Source organism: Cololabis saira, chromosome 16 (assembly GCF_033807715.1).
Source record: "Cololabis saira isolate AMF1-May2022 chromosome 16, fColSai1.1, whole genome shotgun sequence".
Taxonomy (NCBI): Eukaryota; Metazoa; Chordata; class Actinopteri; order Beloniformes; family Belonidae; genus Cololabis; species Cololabis saira.
The window spans coordinates 35821103-35836964 of NC_084602.1; the positions used below are offsets into that span (position 1 = coordinate 35821103).

Sequence of the window (15862 nt, forward strand, 5' to 3'; positions counted from 1 at the left end):
ATATATATATATATATATATATATATAAAATATATATATATATATATATATATATTTATACATAAATATGTTTGTATATATATATATATATATACACATATACACACACACACACACATATATATATATATATATATATATATATATATATATACATACATGTATAAATATATATGTATGTATGTAAGTGTGTATATATATATACCGTATATATATATATATATTATATACACACACACACACACACACACACACATTTATATACATACATATACATACATACAACACATATTTCTACTTTGTTTATTAAATTCAACACATAAATGACAGTTATAAAAAAGCAAGTATCAATTTTTATATTTGTATTATTTTCACCAAACTCAAATATAGTATATAAGGATAGTGTAAATATATAAACAAAAAAAAAATCCATAAATCCATAAGTAACCACATTATAGTTTATACTAGTAATAGTTCAACATTCTAATTATATTCTTTTCAAAAAATACTGCAATTTATTGCAATATCAATACGGCACAAGTCCATATCGCAATAACAATATTTTTTTTAAATAGATTGTGCAGAACTATTTTCTATTGCAGGTGAGGACTTTGTTTTTTACAAAATATTATCATTGTTCTTGAACTTTACTTTGTATCTTTATCTTGATTCAGGAGAACCATATTCCAGACAGATGGCTCCACGTTTTCCCAATTAATTTAGTACTTTTTCAGTTATGGCAAGTTCCGTAGGACCAAACATGGCTAGACAGACTCAAACGATGATACCATTACCTTTATTCACAGATCAGTTGTTCAATAAAATTAACATTTGTTATTATAAATAAGAATTTAAAGAAATATGATGAGATACAGTTTTCACTTGAAATGTTCACAAAGCCATAAGTTTTTTGATTTCTTGAGGTCCAGTGGATTTCATAGCCCGGTGGCTTGGTGGTTAGTGCCGTTGCCTCGCAGCAGGAAGGTTGCTGGTTTGACTCCCGGCCCTGCAGGAATTTCTCTGTTCTCCCGGTGCTTGCATGAGCTTCATCCCAGTCCAAAAATACGTGGGTTAGGTTGACTGATGATTTTAAATTGTGTTTGTGTGTGTCAGCATGTATGGTTGTGTGTATGTGTCACGGAAAAGTTCAAGTAAAATTCAACTTCCCTTTTCTTTCTTTTACTTTATTAAAGTTATTTCACGTGTCTGAAAAGTCAAGAAACTAAAGAAGCCTTTCTTAAGAGCAAATGCTCAACACAAAATGTAGATATCAGAGGATTTCTTTCAGTTAGTCTTAGTTAGATATTTGACAGTTTGTCTCGTTTGTGGAACTTTGGCGTCTTTGTCTTTGAGGACTTGTGAGAAAATCTCACATGTAAGGTCTTATTTATATAAAAGGAATCCAAATAATCCACAATTTTATCTTGTGTTCAGCTGTATTACATTAATTAACAGAAGTTTTTCCTTTGCAGAAACACAGCGTGAGTAAAAGCAAACACCTAACTTTTAAAGGTTGTGTAAGGGATTCCTGGACATCACATCTTTGATATCTTTAAAAAAAAACAGAAGTTAGCAGCTTCAGGGCGCAGCCTTCGGGGCCAGTAGAAGCTCTAAAAATCACTCACCAGTCTCAACACACGTCCATGAACAACTCCAGCCTGTTTTATCCCATCTACATAGTTTATTAAAAGACTTTTTTGTACATCGTGTTAAATACAGTCTCTCAAGAGAACAGAGGACTTCAAGCAGATGATTAGTTGAACAACCTACAGTATTATTTTAAATCGTTTCAGACGCCCTCCCCCCCCAACATATAATATCCCTTCTGTAATTAATTTAAAAGTGGATGCCGACGGCGGCACCGAGCCGTCGCTCCTCAGCTCTTAATCAGGAGAAAGTCTTCAGTTCGTAGCGTTTCTTTGTGCAAAACAGGGAGGTGCAGGTCTCCAGGTCTCCAGCAGCCTCTTCCTTCAGCGATAAAAAACCAGTCTTACTGAGGCGAAGGCGCTCTATCTCCCGTCGGGATGGCCGTGCATTTCAGGCGAGTAGGTGAGCAGGACGATCATGACCCAGAGGTGAAGGATGGCCTGCAAAGAGAAGATGGAGAGCTGAACCGGTGAAGGGAGTCGTTCAGCAGCCGGTGTTTGTGAGGTGAAACTCACCATGTAGACGATGACGAAGAGCCGGGCCATCGGGTAGCGCCGCAGGAAGATGCCCAGCCGGATGCTGCGGGTCGGAGAGTTACAGCATCTCAGAGGAGGTTTTCATGACAGAAACCTTTTTTCAGATTCAGACTTTATTAATCCCTTTGGGAGGTTTCCTCGGGGAGACTGACATCTCCATCTCACTCAATCAAGACTGTCATATACAAATAAAACACCCCAGAAACAAACACCCATAAAAAGATAAAAAGATGAAATATGTAAAATAAAAATAAAAATAAGAATAAAAACAAAAACAGAAAAAAATAGAAATACAAATTAATAAATAAAAATAAAATGTGCCGTGCCATGAATAGAATTATATAGATAGAAAAAAAATTAGTGTTATGTAATATTGTAATATACAAATAAAACACCCCAAAAACCAAACACCAGTATAAAGATAAAAAGATTAAATATGTAAAATAAAGATAAAAATTAAGAATAAAAACAAAAATAAAAAAATAAAAATAAAAAGTGCTGTGCCATGAATAGAATTATATGGATAGAAAAGAAATGAGTGATATGTAATATTGCAATATTGCATTGAGTTGTTGCACTGCGTGACGGGAACAGAGGACCCACCTGAAGCGGTCGATGGTGCTGGCGGCTTTGCGAACTTTCCCGTAGACGCCCCGACTGTCCTGGTCGCTGAAGAGCACCGGGGCGTTCCTCTGCCGAGCTCCTGCCGGTGACAACAGTCACATGAGGTTCAGGTCCTGATAACGACTAAAACCCGACCGGTGTTTGTATGACTGGCATGTAGATTCTTCAGGCCTGAACATTTAGCGGATGACACCAGCCACGACTCTCTATGTCATACCATTCAAAAGTTATTGCAGAAAGTAGGAACTTTCAGATATCCACCAATCAGAAGAAGGGGCGGGGCTAATTTGCACCAATTATGATCAAGGACTCAATACCGAGTCCGATGACACCACCCACGAGTCTTTATGTCAAACCCTTCAAAAGTTATGGCAGAAAGTAGGAACTATCAAATATGGATCAATCAGATGAAGGGAGGGCGCGCTTTTTGGCGTCTATTGTCGGCACGGTAACGCTTTTGACCGAGAAAAGTAATGCGCGTAGTCGCAGTATCGAGTCGCACATTTTAATGTATAAAACACCTGAGTGCACGTTACGATTTGGGCGAAGAAACGGCCGAAGAAATGGCATAAATTGTGCCAAAATTACACGATAAATTCAAAATGGCCGACTTCCTGTTCGGTTTCGGCCATGGCGCCAAGAGACTTTTCTTTAAGTTGCGACATGATACAGGTGTGTACCGATTTTCGTGCATGTACAAACCGTATTGTGGGGCTTGAGGCACAAAGTTTTCTAGGGGGCGCTGTTGAGCCATTAGGCCACGCCCATTAATGCAAACCATTAAATATCACATTTTTCGCCAGGCTTGGTGCAAAATTTGGTGACTTTTGGGGCACGTTTAGGGGGGCAAAAAGGCCCTCATTTCGTTGGAAAAATGAAAATAAAAACGAGAAAAAAAATTCCTACACATACAATAGGGCCTTCGCACTGTAAGTGCTCGGGCCCTAATAATAAGAAATAAAAGTAAAGGCACACAAAAAAACAAATTGTCTCAATTTCACGCTTCAAAAATCATTTAAAACAGTAGATGAACAGAGGGCAAAATCTAACATCACAATATTTTTCAGCGTGGACTGAAGGGATGCAAGAAATGATGGGCGTGGCAATCAAACTTTGAAAACCAACTGAGCGCAGAAGCACAAAGTAGCAGATCTGGACGGGCAGCGTGGATGGACAGAACACCAGCCGGTGGGCGGCGGCTCCTACCTGCGTTCTCCAGGCCGCTCATGTTGATGGCGGGGCCCCCGCTCGGCCCCTGGGAGCTTTTCAGCTGCTGCTCCAGCCGCTCCAGCTGGAACGCCAGCGCGCTCTTCTCCGTTCCCAGAGCCTCCAGCATGGTCTGCTTCTGGATCAGCGTCTCCGTCAGCTGGTGCAGCCGGTTCTCCAGCTCCACCTGGCTGCTGCTGCTCAGCGTCTTGTTGGTCAGCTGGGGGAGGAAACGCCGTCACCACCATGGAAAAGTACTGTTTACTTTTAGGCCCCGTTTCCACGTAGCAAAAACGGTGGTGTTTTCATGCGTTTTGGCCGTTCGTTTACACGAAAACGAAGCTCAAAGTCTCCAAAAACCATCATTTCTGAAAACTCCGGCCAAAGTGGAGATTTGCAAAAACTTGTAAACGGAGGGAAACGGAGATTTAGGCTTCAGAACGTCACATTGTGCCACAGAAACGTTACCACACTGCAAAAACTCAAAATCTTAACAAGAATATTTGTATTATTTCTAGTTAAAATGTTTAATTTTTTGTAAAAAAAAATCTCATTACACTTAAAACAAGACTCATCACTGGAAAAAAGTGAAAATTTACTTGAAACAGGTGAAAATTGTCATATAACAAGTTACTTATCTGGTGATTACTTGTTTTAAGTGTAATGAGATTTTTTGACTAAAAATGATACATTTTAACTAGAAATAAGACAAATATTCCTGGTAAGATTTTTAGTTTTTGCAGTGCAGCGTCATGTGTGCGACCTGTGTTTACAATTTGTTTGGCCACCGTCAATATTTTCTTGTATTTTACCTGTTTTATATTCTAAAGTCACACTTAAAAGTAACTCCACTTCTCTGTCACTCAAAACGAAAGACTCTCGTTCATCTTGGAAGTAACTGGAAGTTACTCGTGTCATTTGTTGATGTTTTTTTCCAGGATTCTGATTGGCTAGCATGACTTTATCTTCTCGTTACACTGCCCCCTGTAGGTTTGGCAGCTCATAGCACCTTAACAGCGTATTTATACGGGTTTGTGTAAATAATGGTATTTTTCAAAACGTAGAGGGGGAAATATCCGTTTTCGTAAACACCCGGCTATGTGTAAACGTGGCCTTAATCACTGGATTCTTTTTATAAACTTTATATTAGTAAAGAGGAACACTAGTAGTGTGGTGAGGGTGCAGAGTATTTTTAGCCCCAAACTGGCAGAAATCTGATCTGTGCTTCCAAAATAAAGTCGGCTCGGCAGCAGCTACAACCCAGAGCTACTAGGCCTGTGTTGAAAAAGTAAGATTAAAGATTGATTTTTTTTTTTCTTCATTACATTACAACTTTTGGTATTTTTTTGTTTATGCCCAAAAAAAGGAATGTTTTGTTGGAATAACTGGTGCCATGTTTTGGCCTTTAAATATGTTTAAAGGTATGAAAACATTATTCAGTTATAATTGCATAAATGGTCTACATCTCATTGCTTTATATACTGTCTTGGGGTTACATTTACATAAAATGGAAAAAAATTCAAACGGAATGTGTTAAAAAAATAAAACCGATTTCATACGCCTGTTTGCTGCCCTGGATCTGTTTGGTAATTCTGACCCACACAATGTTTCTGAAAGCAGTTCTATCAGCATTCTGGGAGCTGATTGGTCCTTACAGCATCATTAGCTGCAATACTTGCTGTTGAATCTCAATATAATACTAGTATTAATTAATATGTTGCATAACTACAGTCATATAATTCATGCAACAGCTCAAAAAACAGTTTTAATAACACTAACCCAAATCAATATCGGAATCGAATCAAAGCTTGATAATCGATTCTGAATCTTAAGAATCGGAATAGATTCTTGACATATGAATCGATCCCCAGCCCTAATAGCTACGACTAGGAAAGCTTTTATTTATTTATTTATCTTAAAATGGTTAAATGGTTAAGCTCTGGGCTGGTAAAAGAGAGAACCACAGGAATACATTTCATCCCAAAACCAACGGTAAACTACGATAAAGCTACGTGGACAGCCACATCTTCCACCGTGCTATCAGCTAAACTCATCAAAATATCTTGTTTTTGCAGAAAACCTCAGTTTTTTAAACTCCACGGTACCTGAAGTGTTCCTTTTTATTTATATCTATATCTAGTTGTTGGTTTTTTTCCCCACCAACCTGGTTCCTGAGCTTCTGGATGTCATCCTCTCTGTCCCTGATGCGGCTCTGCAGGCTGGTCTGGGCTCGGTGCTGCTCGTCCTCCAGGTACTGCAGCTCCTACGGAGACGTGAGAGGGATCAGTGATCCTGAAGCTCAGCGGCTCCAGATCGGGACCGTACCGGGTCCTGGCGGCCCCCCCACCTGCTTGTAGCGCTCCACCTCGGCCTCCAGCTCCTGCCTGGCCCGGTTCTGCGCCGCCTGCTGTTCCTGCAGCTGCGTCTGCTGCTCCCGCCACGTCTCCGCCTCCGTCAGCGCCTGAGTCTCCAGGTCCTGCCGGGACCCCAAACCCCCGCTGAGAGCTCAGACACTCACACTGACAGTCCGTTTACAGCATTTGATCTAAATCAGGGCTCGGCTCTTTAGCGCTGCCCTAGTGGCTCCCTCGAGATTTTTCAAAAATGTTTGATTTTTTTTTCTCCTTTTTTTCCTTTTTCCTTTCCTTTTTAATCTCGACATTTTGACTTTTTTCTCGACATTTCGACTTTTTTCTCGAAATTGTAATTCAACATTAATCTCGACATTTCGACTTTTTTCTCAAAATTTTGACTATTTCCTCGACATTTCGACTTTTTTCTGAACATTTCAACTTTTTTCTCGACATTTCGACTTTTTCCTCAACATTTCGACTTTTTTCTCGACATTTTGACTTTTTCCTCAACATTTCGACTTTTTTCTCGACATTTCACCTTTCACCATTTGCCTTCATTCTAAGGCTTATACAAGACTTTACATTTTTTGCGGCTCCAGACATATTTGTTTTTTGTGTAAATCATTCCACATGAACTCTGCATGTTGAGTTAACAGCGTTTGATCAGACGATTTCAGTAACGTCACATTCTGACTAAATTTGCTGTCGTCAACAAAAATTATGACTAAATATCGACGCTGGTCTGGTCTCCTGCCGGCTGCAGGTCTCACCTGCACCTCCGACCGGAGGGAGCCCACTTGCCCCTGCAGCTTCTGAATCTCCTCCCGCTGCAGCTCCTTCTCGTGCCGCAGCTCCTCCAGCTCCAGCGCCGCGGCGCTGCTGCTGTCCATCGGATCCAGACCCGATCCCTCCTTCAGGCTGCTGATCAGCTTCTCCTTGGACTGGAATCAAACAGAAATGAATGAACCTAGCAGTTAGGCCTGTGTTGAAAAAAATAAATTTTCCGATTCTAAATCGATTCTCGTATTAATTCCTAAAAATCGATTCGTATGCATAAAGATCAATTTTTTGTTTTCATCATTACATTACAACTTTTGGTATTTTTTTTGTTTATGCTCAAAAAAGGATGTTTTGTTGGACACGAGAATAACCATGTCTTTCCCTTTAAATATGTTTAAAGGTATGAAAACATTAAAGTTTTCAGTTATAATTGCATAAATTGTCTATATTTCATAGCTTTATATACTTTCTTGGGGTTAAATTTGCATAAAATGCTAAAAACCAAATTCTCGAAAATTAAAAACCAAAAAAGATTATATACTTTATATATATATATATATATATATATATATATATATATATATATATATATATACATATATACACACACATATATAAAATATATAACCCAAATCAATATCAAATAAAATCCTGATAATCGATTCTGAATCTTAAGAATTTAAGACATTTCTTAAGACATTTGAACTGATCCCCAGCCCTGCTAGCAGTTTCCGGGCAGAGCAGCGGATCCAGCGTCTCTCCTGCAGGATCCGGCTCTCACCTGCAGGATCCGGGATGCCTTGTGCTTGTACTCGGCCAGCTCCTGCTTGGCCCCCTCGGCTGCAGCTCTGGCGCTCTTCAGCTGCTGCTGGAAGTCGTCCAGCTTGAGCTTCTCCTCGGTGGCCCGCCGCTCTGCTGCCGTGACCGTCTCCGCCAGGGTCTGTCTCTCCCCCTCCACCTTCCCCAGGCGGCTGGAGTACTCGTTCTGCACAGGAACAGGGAGCAGGTGAGTTTTCAGCTCAGAGAAACCCCCCCCTCCCCACCCTCGTGACGGACGGCCCTCCATCACACCTGCATCTGCCGGTAGCTGTCCTGCTCCCGGCGCAGCGACAGCTCGGCCTCCCGGAGCCGCTCCTGGATCGTCTCCAGGGCCTGACTGTGCATGGTGCTGCCTTCCGTCTGGTCCTGCATGATTCTAGACAAGAAAAAAAAAGACTGTTGATACCAAGTAATAGAATTGTAGGTCTCCGGACCACTTTTTGTGGTCTTGTCTCGTTCTCGGGTCTCTGGGTCTCGGACTCGGGTAACTGAGAGTCCGTTGCACCAAGGTGACAGAATCTGGTGATCAGCAGTTCGTCCTCTTGTTAGTGTAAAGTTTTGTAAACTATTTGTATTTTGCATCTGATTTAATGTTTTGGTCCATCTTCATGTGTCTGTATTTAATTACAGTTTTGTGTTTATAATGGCCTTGTTTGAATAAATATATATGGCATCATTGCCCTTTGAATATTTTCATATCCTTGTGATTGATTAAGCATTAGATCTATGCCTTTTCAGTGATGTTGATATACAGTGTAATTTGGCTACTTTAATGGTAAATAATGAAAGTTTAAGTCGATAATTGTGTCTATGTTTAATATTTAAAATTCAGGTTTCATCTCCAAATTAAGTCTAATTTAAATCAGTAACATTTACTATTCCTTCCTTTTCTGAGGTGGAGGGGGGTGTTGGAGCTGGTTATTCTGCTAGAGGACTTTGGGACTAGTTAGTAGTCGTGTCAATCCTTAAAAGCACTGGAGTCAATCCTCCAATAGTGTAGAAATAGCGGTAGTGCAGTCGCCACACAGATCTGATCTCAGCTGATGGATGGAAACATTTATAGTGAGTTCAACATCATCATCCACTTCTCTGTTATTGAGCTGCAGTTGAAAACAAGCTCATATGGAAACTAGCTGAACCAGGATGGAGCTGATGTTCTACAATCACGCAGGATCAGGACATTACTAGGTTTGTTTTTGGTCTCGTTTTGAGCTGAACTAGTCTTGGTCTTGATACTCTCTGGTCTCGGTTTAGGTGGTCTGGACTACAAGTCTTCCACATAACAAGATGTAATTTCAGTTTCCAAAGCTGATGTACCTGGACTTCTCCTTCTGCGCCTCCTCCAGCGCCGTGCTGCGGCTCCTCAGCAACTGGTCGGCCTCGTCCAGTCGGATCTTCAGGACCGCCAGCTGGCCGTCCTTGGCGGAGAGCGCCTCCGTGAGGTCGTCCACCTGCGAGCGCAGCTCCCGCAGGCTGCGGTCGCTCTGAGACTGCTCCGAGTTCCACCGGTCTGCCCGCAGCCGGGCCTGGTTCAGTTCTACGGGAGGAAGGACAGCAGGACTTAGGCCACGTTTCCACATAGCCGGGTATTTACAAAAACGGATATTTCCTCCTCTACGTTTTCATACCTTTAAACATATTTAAAGGCAAAAACATGGCACCAGTTATTCCAACAAAACATTCCTTTTTTTGGGCATAAACAAAAAAATACCAAAAGTTGTAATGAAGAAAAAAGAAAAAAATGGGGAGAGGGAGAAAAAAAAAAAGGTATGTTCATCTGTTTTGCTCTGTATTGTGGAAACAATCTGCCAATAAAAACATATATCAAAAAAAAAAAAAAAAATTGGAAAATCAATTTTCTTTTTTCTTTTTAAACACAGGCCTAGTAGCTCTGGGTTGTAGCTGCTGCCGAGTCGACTTTGTTTTGGAAGCACAGATCAGATTTCTGCCAATTTGGGGCTAAAAATACTCTGCACCCTCACCACACTACAAGTGTTCCTCTTTACTAATATAAAGTTTATAAAAAGAATCCAAGTGATTAAGGCTACGTTTCCACATAGCCGGGTGTTTACGAAAACTTATATTTCCCCCTCTACGTTTTGAAAAATACCATCATTTACACGAACCCGCATAAATAGCTGTTAAGGTGCTATGAGCAGCCAAACCTACAGGGGGCAGTGTAACGAGAAGATAAAGTCATGCTAGCCAATCAGAATCCTGGAAAAAAACATCAACAAATGACACGAGTAACTTCCAGGTACTTCCAAGATGAACCAGAGTCTTTCATTTGGAGTGACAGAGAAGTGGAGTTACTTTTAAGTGTGACTTTATAATATAAAACAGGTAAAATACAAGAAAATATTGACCGTGGCCAAACAAATTGTAAACACAGGTCGCAAACATGATGCTGCACTGCAAAAACTCAAAATCTTACCAGGAATATTTGCCTTATTTCTAGTTAAAATGTCTAACTTTTAGTCAAAAAAATCTCATTAGACTTACTAAACACTTTAAACAAGAGTCATCACCAGATAAATAACTTGTTTCAAGTAAATTTTCACTTTTTTCCAGTGATGAGTCTTGTTTTTAGTGTAATGAGATTTTTTTGACTAAAAATGAAACATTTTAACTAGAAATAAGACAAATATTCTTGTTAAGATTTCGAGTTTTTGCAGTGTGGTGACGTTTCTGTGGCATAATGTGACGTTGTGAAGCCTAAATGTCCGTTTCCCTCCGTTTACAAGCAAACGTGAAGACAGAGTTTTTGCAAATTTCCACTTTGGCCGGAGTTTTCAGAAATGATGGTTTTTGGTGACTTTGAGCTTCATTTTCGTGTAAACGATGGCTAAAACGCATGAAAACACCACCGTTTTTGCTACGTGTAAATGGGGCCTCAGTCCCGGCAGCCCTCAGCAGGAGCTGAACCGGCTTCAGGGTCCGTCTCTCACCGTGCTGCAGGTCTTTGGCCCTCTGGATGACGGCCGCCATCTCCTGGTTGAGAGACGCCACCTCGCTGCGCAGCAGCTGGTTCTCCAGGCGCAGGCTGGACAGGACGTGGCCCTGCGGCTCGCCCGCGGGTGGGGGGGGCTCCGTCCGGCTGGGCTCCGTCCTGCTGGAGTCCTGGGGGGGCGCCAGCCCCGAGTCTGAGCTCTCCGGGGTGTCTGTGGTCGGCCGTCAGAGGACAGTCACAAAAACAGTTTTAACATTTAAAAACGGTCACTGAAATAAACTGGAACTAACAAAAGTTAATAGTAAATTATCAAAACATTCAATAACAGTTTTAAAAAAAAATGCAGCAAAGAGCCATCAGAGCAGAAATCACTACTTTCATTGGCAACGCAGAATTTTAGTAAAGATAAAATAATCAAAGAAATACAACCAGAAACCTTCTTGATAACACAGTTTGAGATACAATAGTTGATAAAATAGTATACATGTTCATTATATCGAGTTACTTTGCTTGAAAATGCATCAATATTGCTTCTATTTACGCCTTGAAGTACTATTGGGCATCTTTGACTGCAAATTTGAAGAAAAGGTAAATAAAACATGATTCTTTTGTTGTTTTATAACAGCTGGTGCTTTTGTGGTATCAGAACTCAGGACTTTGTTGCTGTTTTCTGACAACCAGATTTTATGTATGTATGTATGTGTGTGTGTGTGTGTGTGTGTGTGTGTATATATATATATATATATATATATATATATATGTATATACACACACACACACACATACACACACACACACACACATACACACTAGTGGTGGGGAAAAAAATCGATATTGCAATATATTGTTGCGCTCTCTGTCACAATAAATAATCGATAAACTGACGGCAAATATTGATATTTTATTACAACACATAATGGATTTACGTGGCACTATTGTTCATGCACTTCAATTTGTCCAGCTGTACAGTGTTTACATTTACAAGCCTAGGAGGCAGTGAGGTACTATGCAAAATTAAGTTGCTTACTGACTTTTCAGTATTAGAAACAAAGCAGTGCACTGTCCTGGTTTATATAAAACATGTTATTAATGTTCACGCACAAAACATCTGTTTTAAACTGGTTCTCCACTTAGATTGGAGGTTCAGTTGAACATTTACACCAACACGACGGTATGTTTGGTGGAAATTCTCCTCCTAAAAGAGAAGTTGTTTATTTTTTTATCTTTTATGGTGGTTGTGCTCGTACCTGGAGTCTGTTCCTTGGCCGAGCTCTCCTCCGACGTCTTCATGCTGTGAGCCGACAGCGAGCTCATGCTGGAGGCCCTGGACACGCCGCGGGTGGAGGGCGGCGTGGACGGGGCCGAGGGGACGGCGTGGGGCGTGGTGGAGGGGGGCGGCGTCGGGCTCTGCAGCTCCGGGGTCGGAGCTGCTGCCGCCTTCACTTCCCTCCGGGAGTCCCGGCCGCTGCTGAGCGGCGGGTCCGAGCTGTTCAGGAAGTCGAAGAGCATGTCGTCGTCCACCTCCTCCTCCTCGCTCTTCCTGGGCCTCACGAAGCCGGACGAGCTCTTGGCGGCGTTGGAAGCCCCGTTGCCGCCGCTGCCGGAGGCGGCGCTGTGCACGTTGGCGGTGCCGGCCAGCAGGGTGGCGTTGGACCTCTTGATGTTTCCAGCCGCGGCGGTGATGAAGCTCGGTGCATCGTGGGAGGATAAGTAGGGGTCACGCCCCGCCGCCGGCTCGGCCTTGTAGGCCGCAGCGTCGTACACGGCATCGTCTCCATCGTAGGGCGAGGAGAAGGAGGAGGTTCTGCCCTGGTTGTGGGTCAGGGCCGTGGCGGCGCCTTGGTCCACTTTGTTCAGGAAGTCCTCAGCTTTTCCTGCCAACTCAGTAAACCAGGACATTTTGCATCCTGATGGTAAAAGCAGAACATCAGAATCAGAAGTTGTCAGTAAAATGTCAAACTGATCCCACACAGGTTGTTTAAATACATAAATACTTAAATCCACTCGTGTAGATTTCTTTTAAGATCATATCTGGCCTTATGAGGACTAATAAATCTGCTATAATAAAAGAAAACCTTTGACGAGCAGTAAAACCACTTTGTCCCACTACGACCGTTCCAAGCTACATTAATGGACCATCGTGCTCCAGGCCTGTTGTTTCCTCCCGTTTGCCACATGAAGAATAAAATAATGATCCAAAGCCCTTAACGGACTCTACCCTTTTCCACCAAACTGGTTCCAGGCTGGATGCATCACTCAAAAAATGGAAAAGAAAAGGCCGTTGAATTAGTTCTGAAAGTGATCCAGGTTTATTGTAACAAAAAGATCAAAAGGCAACAATCAGTTATTATAATGCAAAAATAAAATAACAAACAATGAGTACTTGTGACTGAAACAAAGCAGCTCCCGCCACCACACAACCAACCAAATAACAAATAAAAGCCACAGCCATAAGCCCCAATGTGATGACATAACATAAGCATCATTTCTATAATTTAAACTTATCCGTAACCTAACTTAAAGTACCATTATAATTAAGCAAAGCATAAATATGTTATTCTGGCTGCTACAAAAGGTATTTATTGACTAAGTTGGACAACACTGAAGGCCTAAGTGTGAAATGCACCGCCCGTCACTGGATTACAGTTACTGAACTACCTGTGCAAACAAGACTGTTGGACGGGGGGGGGCGGTTAGGAGAGATAAAGTTCCTGTGTACAATTGTCACGTGCAAAACTGCACAGGAAACAACTACTAAAGCAACAACTCCACCAAATTAGACGGGCACAGACTGCAACGGACAATTAGGTCTGTGGAGAGGATAACTGGGACTAACCTCCCATCTATCCAGGACCTGTACCGAAACGGGCAGGTAACATCTCTGCAGACCCCTCACACCCAGGACACAGTCTGCTTGACCTCCTCCCCTCTGGACGGATCTACAGAGCACTGTACGCCAAAACCTCCAGACTCAGAGACAGTTTCTTCCCCCAAGCTGTTGCTCTGATGAACTCTCATCACTCATAGAGTCTCAGAGAAATCAACCACTGTGCAATAATAATAATAACCACAATCATATGCTGTTTTAAATTGTATATGTTAATAAGAGCTGTTATTTGTCTATTTACTGTACAGTGAGCGAAACAACCAGTCAAATTCCCCGTCTTGGCCAAACAAACCCGATTCTGATGTGTGTATTGCTGCATTTAAGGAACACCAGTATGTTGGATTTTACGCCTACAGCTCGAGTGTAAGGGGATCATGTGTGGTGTATGTTCATTTCAAGTTGGGTTTCCTACTCGTGGAGGGTTTGCTACTCCAGTAGTTACGAGTGACTAAACCATATATATATTTATTTTTTTTATTTTTTTATATATTAAAAAAAGAGTCAATGGCAGAAAGAGGCACTTAATATATTATATTTTTATGTATGTTTTTTTTCTGCTAGCTTGATGTATCCATCGTAACGTTTACTGGCGTTTAATAAAAATATTTTAATGTCTCAGCTATTTTTCCACTTCAGAGGTTCATTTTGCACCAGAGGTGTCAAGTAACAAAGTACAAATACTTCGTTACCTTACTTAAGTAGAAATTTTGGTTATCTATACTTCACTGGAGTAATTATTTTTCAGACGACTTTTTACTTTTACTCCTTACATTTTCACACAATTATCTGTACTTTTTACTTCCTTACATTTTTTCTTGTCCAGTTTTGTTCTTACATCCGTTCCCTCAGATTCCTGCAACTAAACTTGGATGTACATTCCAATAAAGGTTAGGATAAATGATAACATGCCTCTGAAGTTTGACTTTTTGCACCATTACAATACTTATAGGTAACTAGTCATCATATCTGCTGCTCTCTGAAACACATGTTAATGCTCAATAGTACACATATATGCTTCTTTAATATATTTGCATTATACTAAGATACATTCATTTTCAATGGCTTTTTCCCCCTTACATTACTTTAACTTTTATACTTTAAGTAGTTTTTGAAACCAGTACTTTTATACTTTTACTTGAGTAAAAAACTTGAGTTGATACTTCAACAGGAGTATTTTTATAGTTTTTTTAAGTATCTCTACTTCTACCTGAGTAATGAATGTGAATACTTTTGACACCTCTGTTTTGCATCTTTCAATAACCATGCCTACTTCATACAGCTGCACCTTTCACTTTTTTTAAATGGTATATATGTTAATAAGAGCCATTTGTCTATTTACTGTTTGTAACTATTTAAATCTGGGTTCAGTGAGAGAAAAAAAAAAACGAAAACAAATTCCCTTTCTGGCATGTTCATACTTGGCCAATAAAGCTGATTCTGTTTTATTCTGATTCTGAATTTATTCTATCCAGGACTGATTTCATGGTGTCAGGTTGTTTTCATCTTGTACACAAACCACATTTGAGCTCATTCACAACAGGCAGAAGCAAGAAATCCATTTTTTATTAGCTCTAATCATGAAAACGTCTCTAAAATATAAAAGTGCAGTTATAGGGATGTTAGAGTTAAAGTTAAGCTCTTTATTTCTCTAAAGTGGACACACTTCTGTCAGACTCCTGCAGAGCTGCAAGGCTCACACACGGTTATTAACTGACTTTTTAAGACGTATCTGTCATTAAAAATGGCATAAGGTTATAAGGGGATAACTGGGTGATTAGCAGCAGAGGTTAGTGAATATAACACTATAAAAACGTGTTTGTTCTGGATGAAGAGCTAACATGCTAAGGGGTTACCCCCAAAACAAATCAAATAAATATCTAAACGTACCGTCTGAGACGAGACGTAAGACCCAGATTTTCTGCGGTCACCGAGCTACTGACACGGATTAACGGTGGAAAAACGAAGGAGAAGCCCCTTTTGGAGGAATAAAGGCAGATTTCATCTTCTGTTGAGTTTCTGAGCTTCTTACGTGGACCAGGAAGGACCCAGGACTCTTCTT

The 15862-nt window shown here is 40.8% G+C and overlaps 1 protein-coding gene across 1 annotated transcript; it reads right to left on the bottom strand.

The window, feature by feature from the left end:
• Positions 1–1610: 1610 nt before the first annotated feature.
• On the bottom strand, positions 1611–15854 carry golga5 (golgin A5). Its single transcript, XM_061742975.1, has 13 exons — positions 15691–15854; positions 12164–12823; positions 10915–11127; positions 9284–9503; positions 8219–8342; positions 7929–8132; positions 7138–7308; positions 6361–6489; positions 6178–6276; positions 4014–4233; positions 2787–2886; positions 2163–2226; positions 1611–2087 (listed from the first exon to the last, which is right to left on the bottom strand). Exons 2-13 carry the CDS (start codon positions 12813–12815, stop codon positions 2010–2012), a joined length of 2274 nt encoding a protein of 757 aa, XP_061598959.1. The 5' UTR covers positions 12816–12823; positions 15691–15854; the 3' UTR covers positions 1611–2009.
• Between the last annotated feature and the right edge of the window lie 8 nt (positions 15855–15862).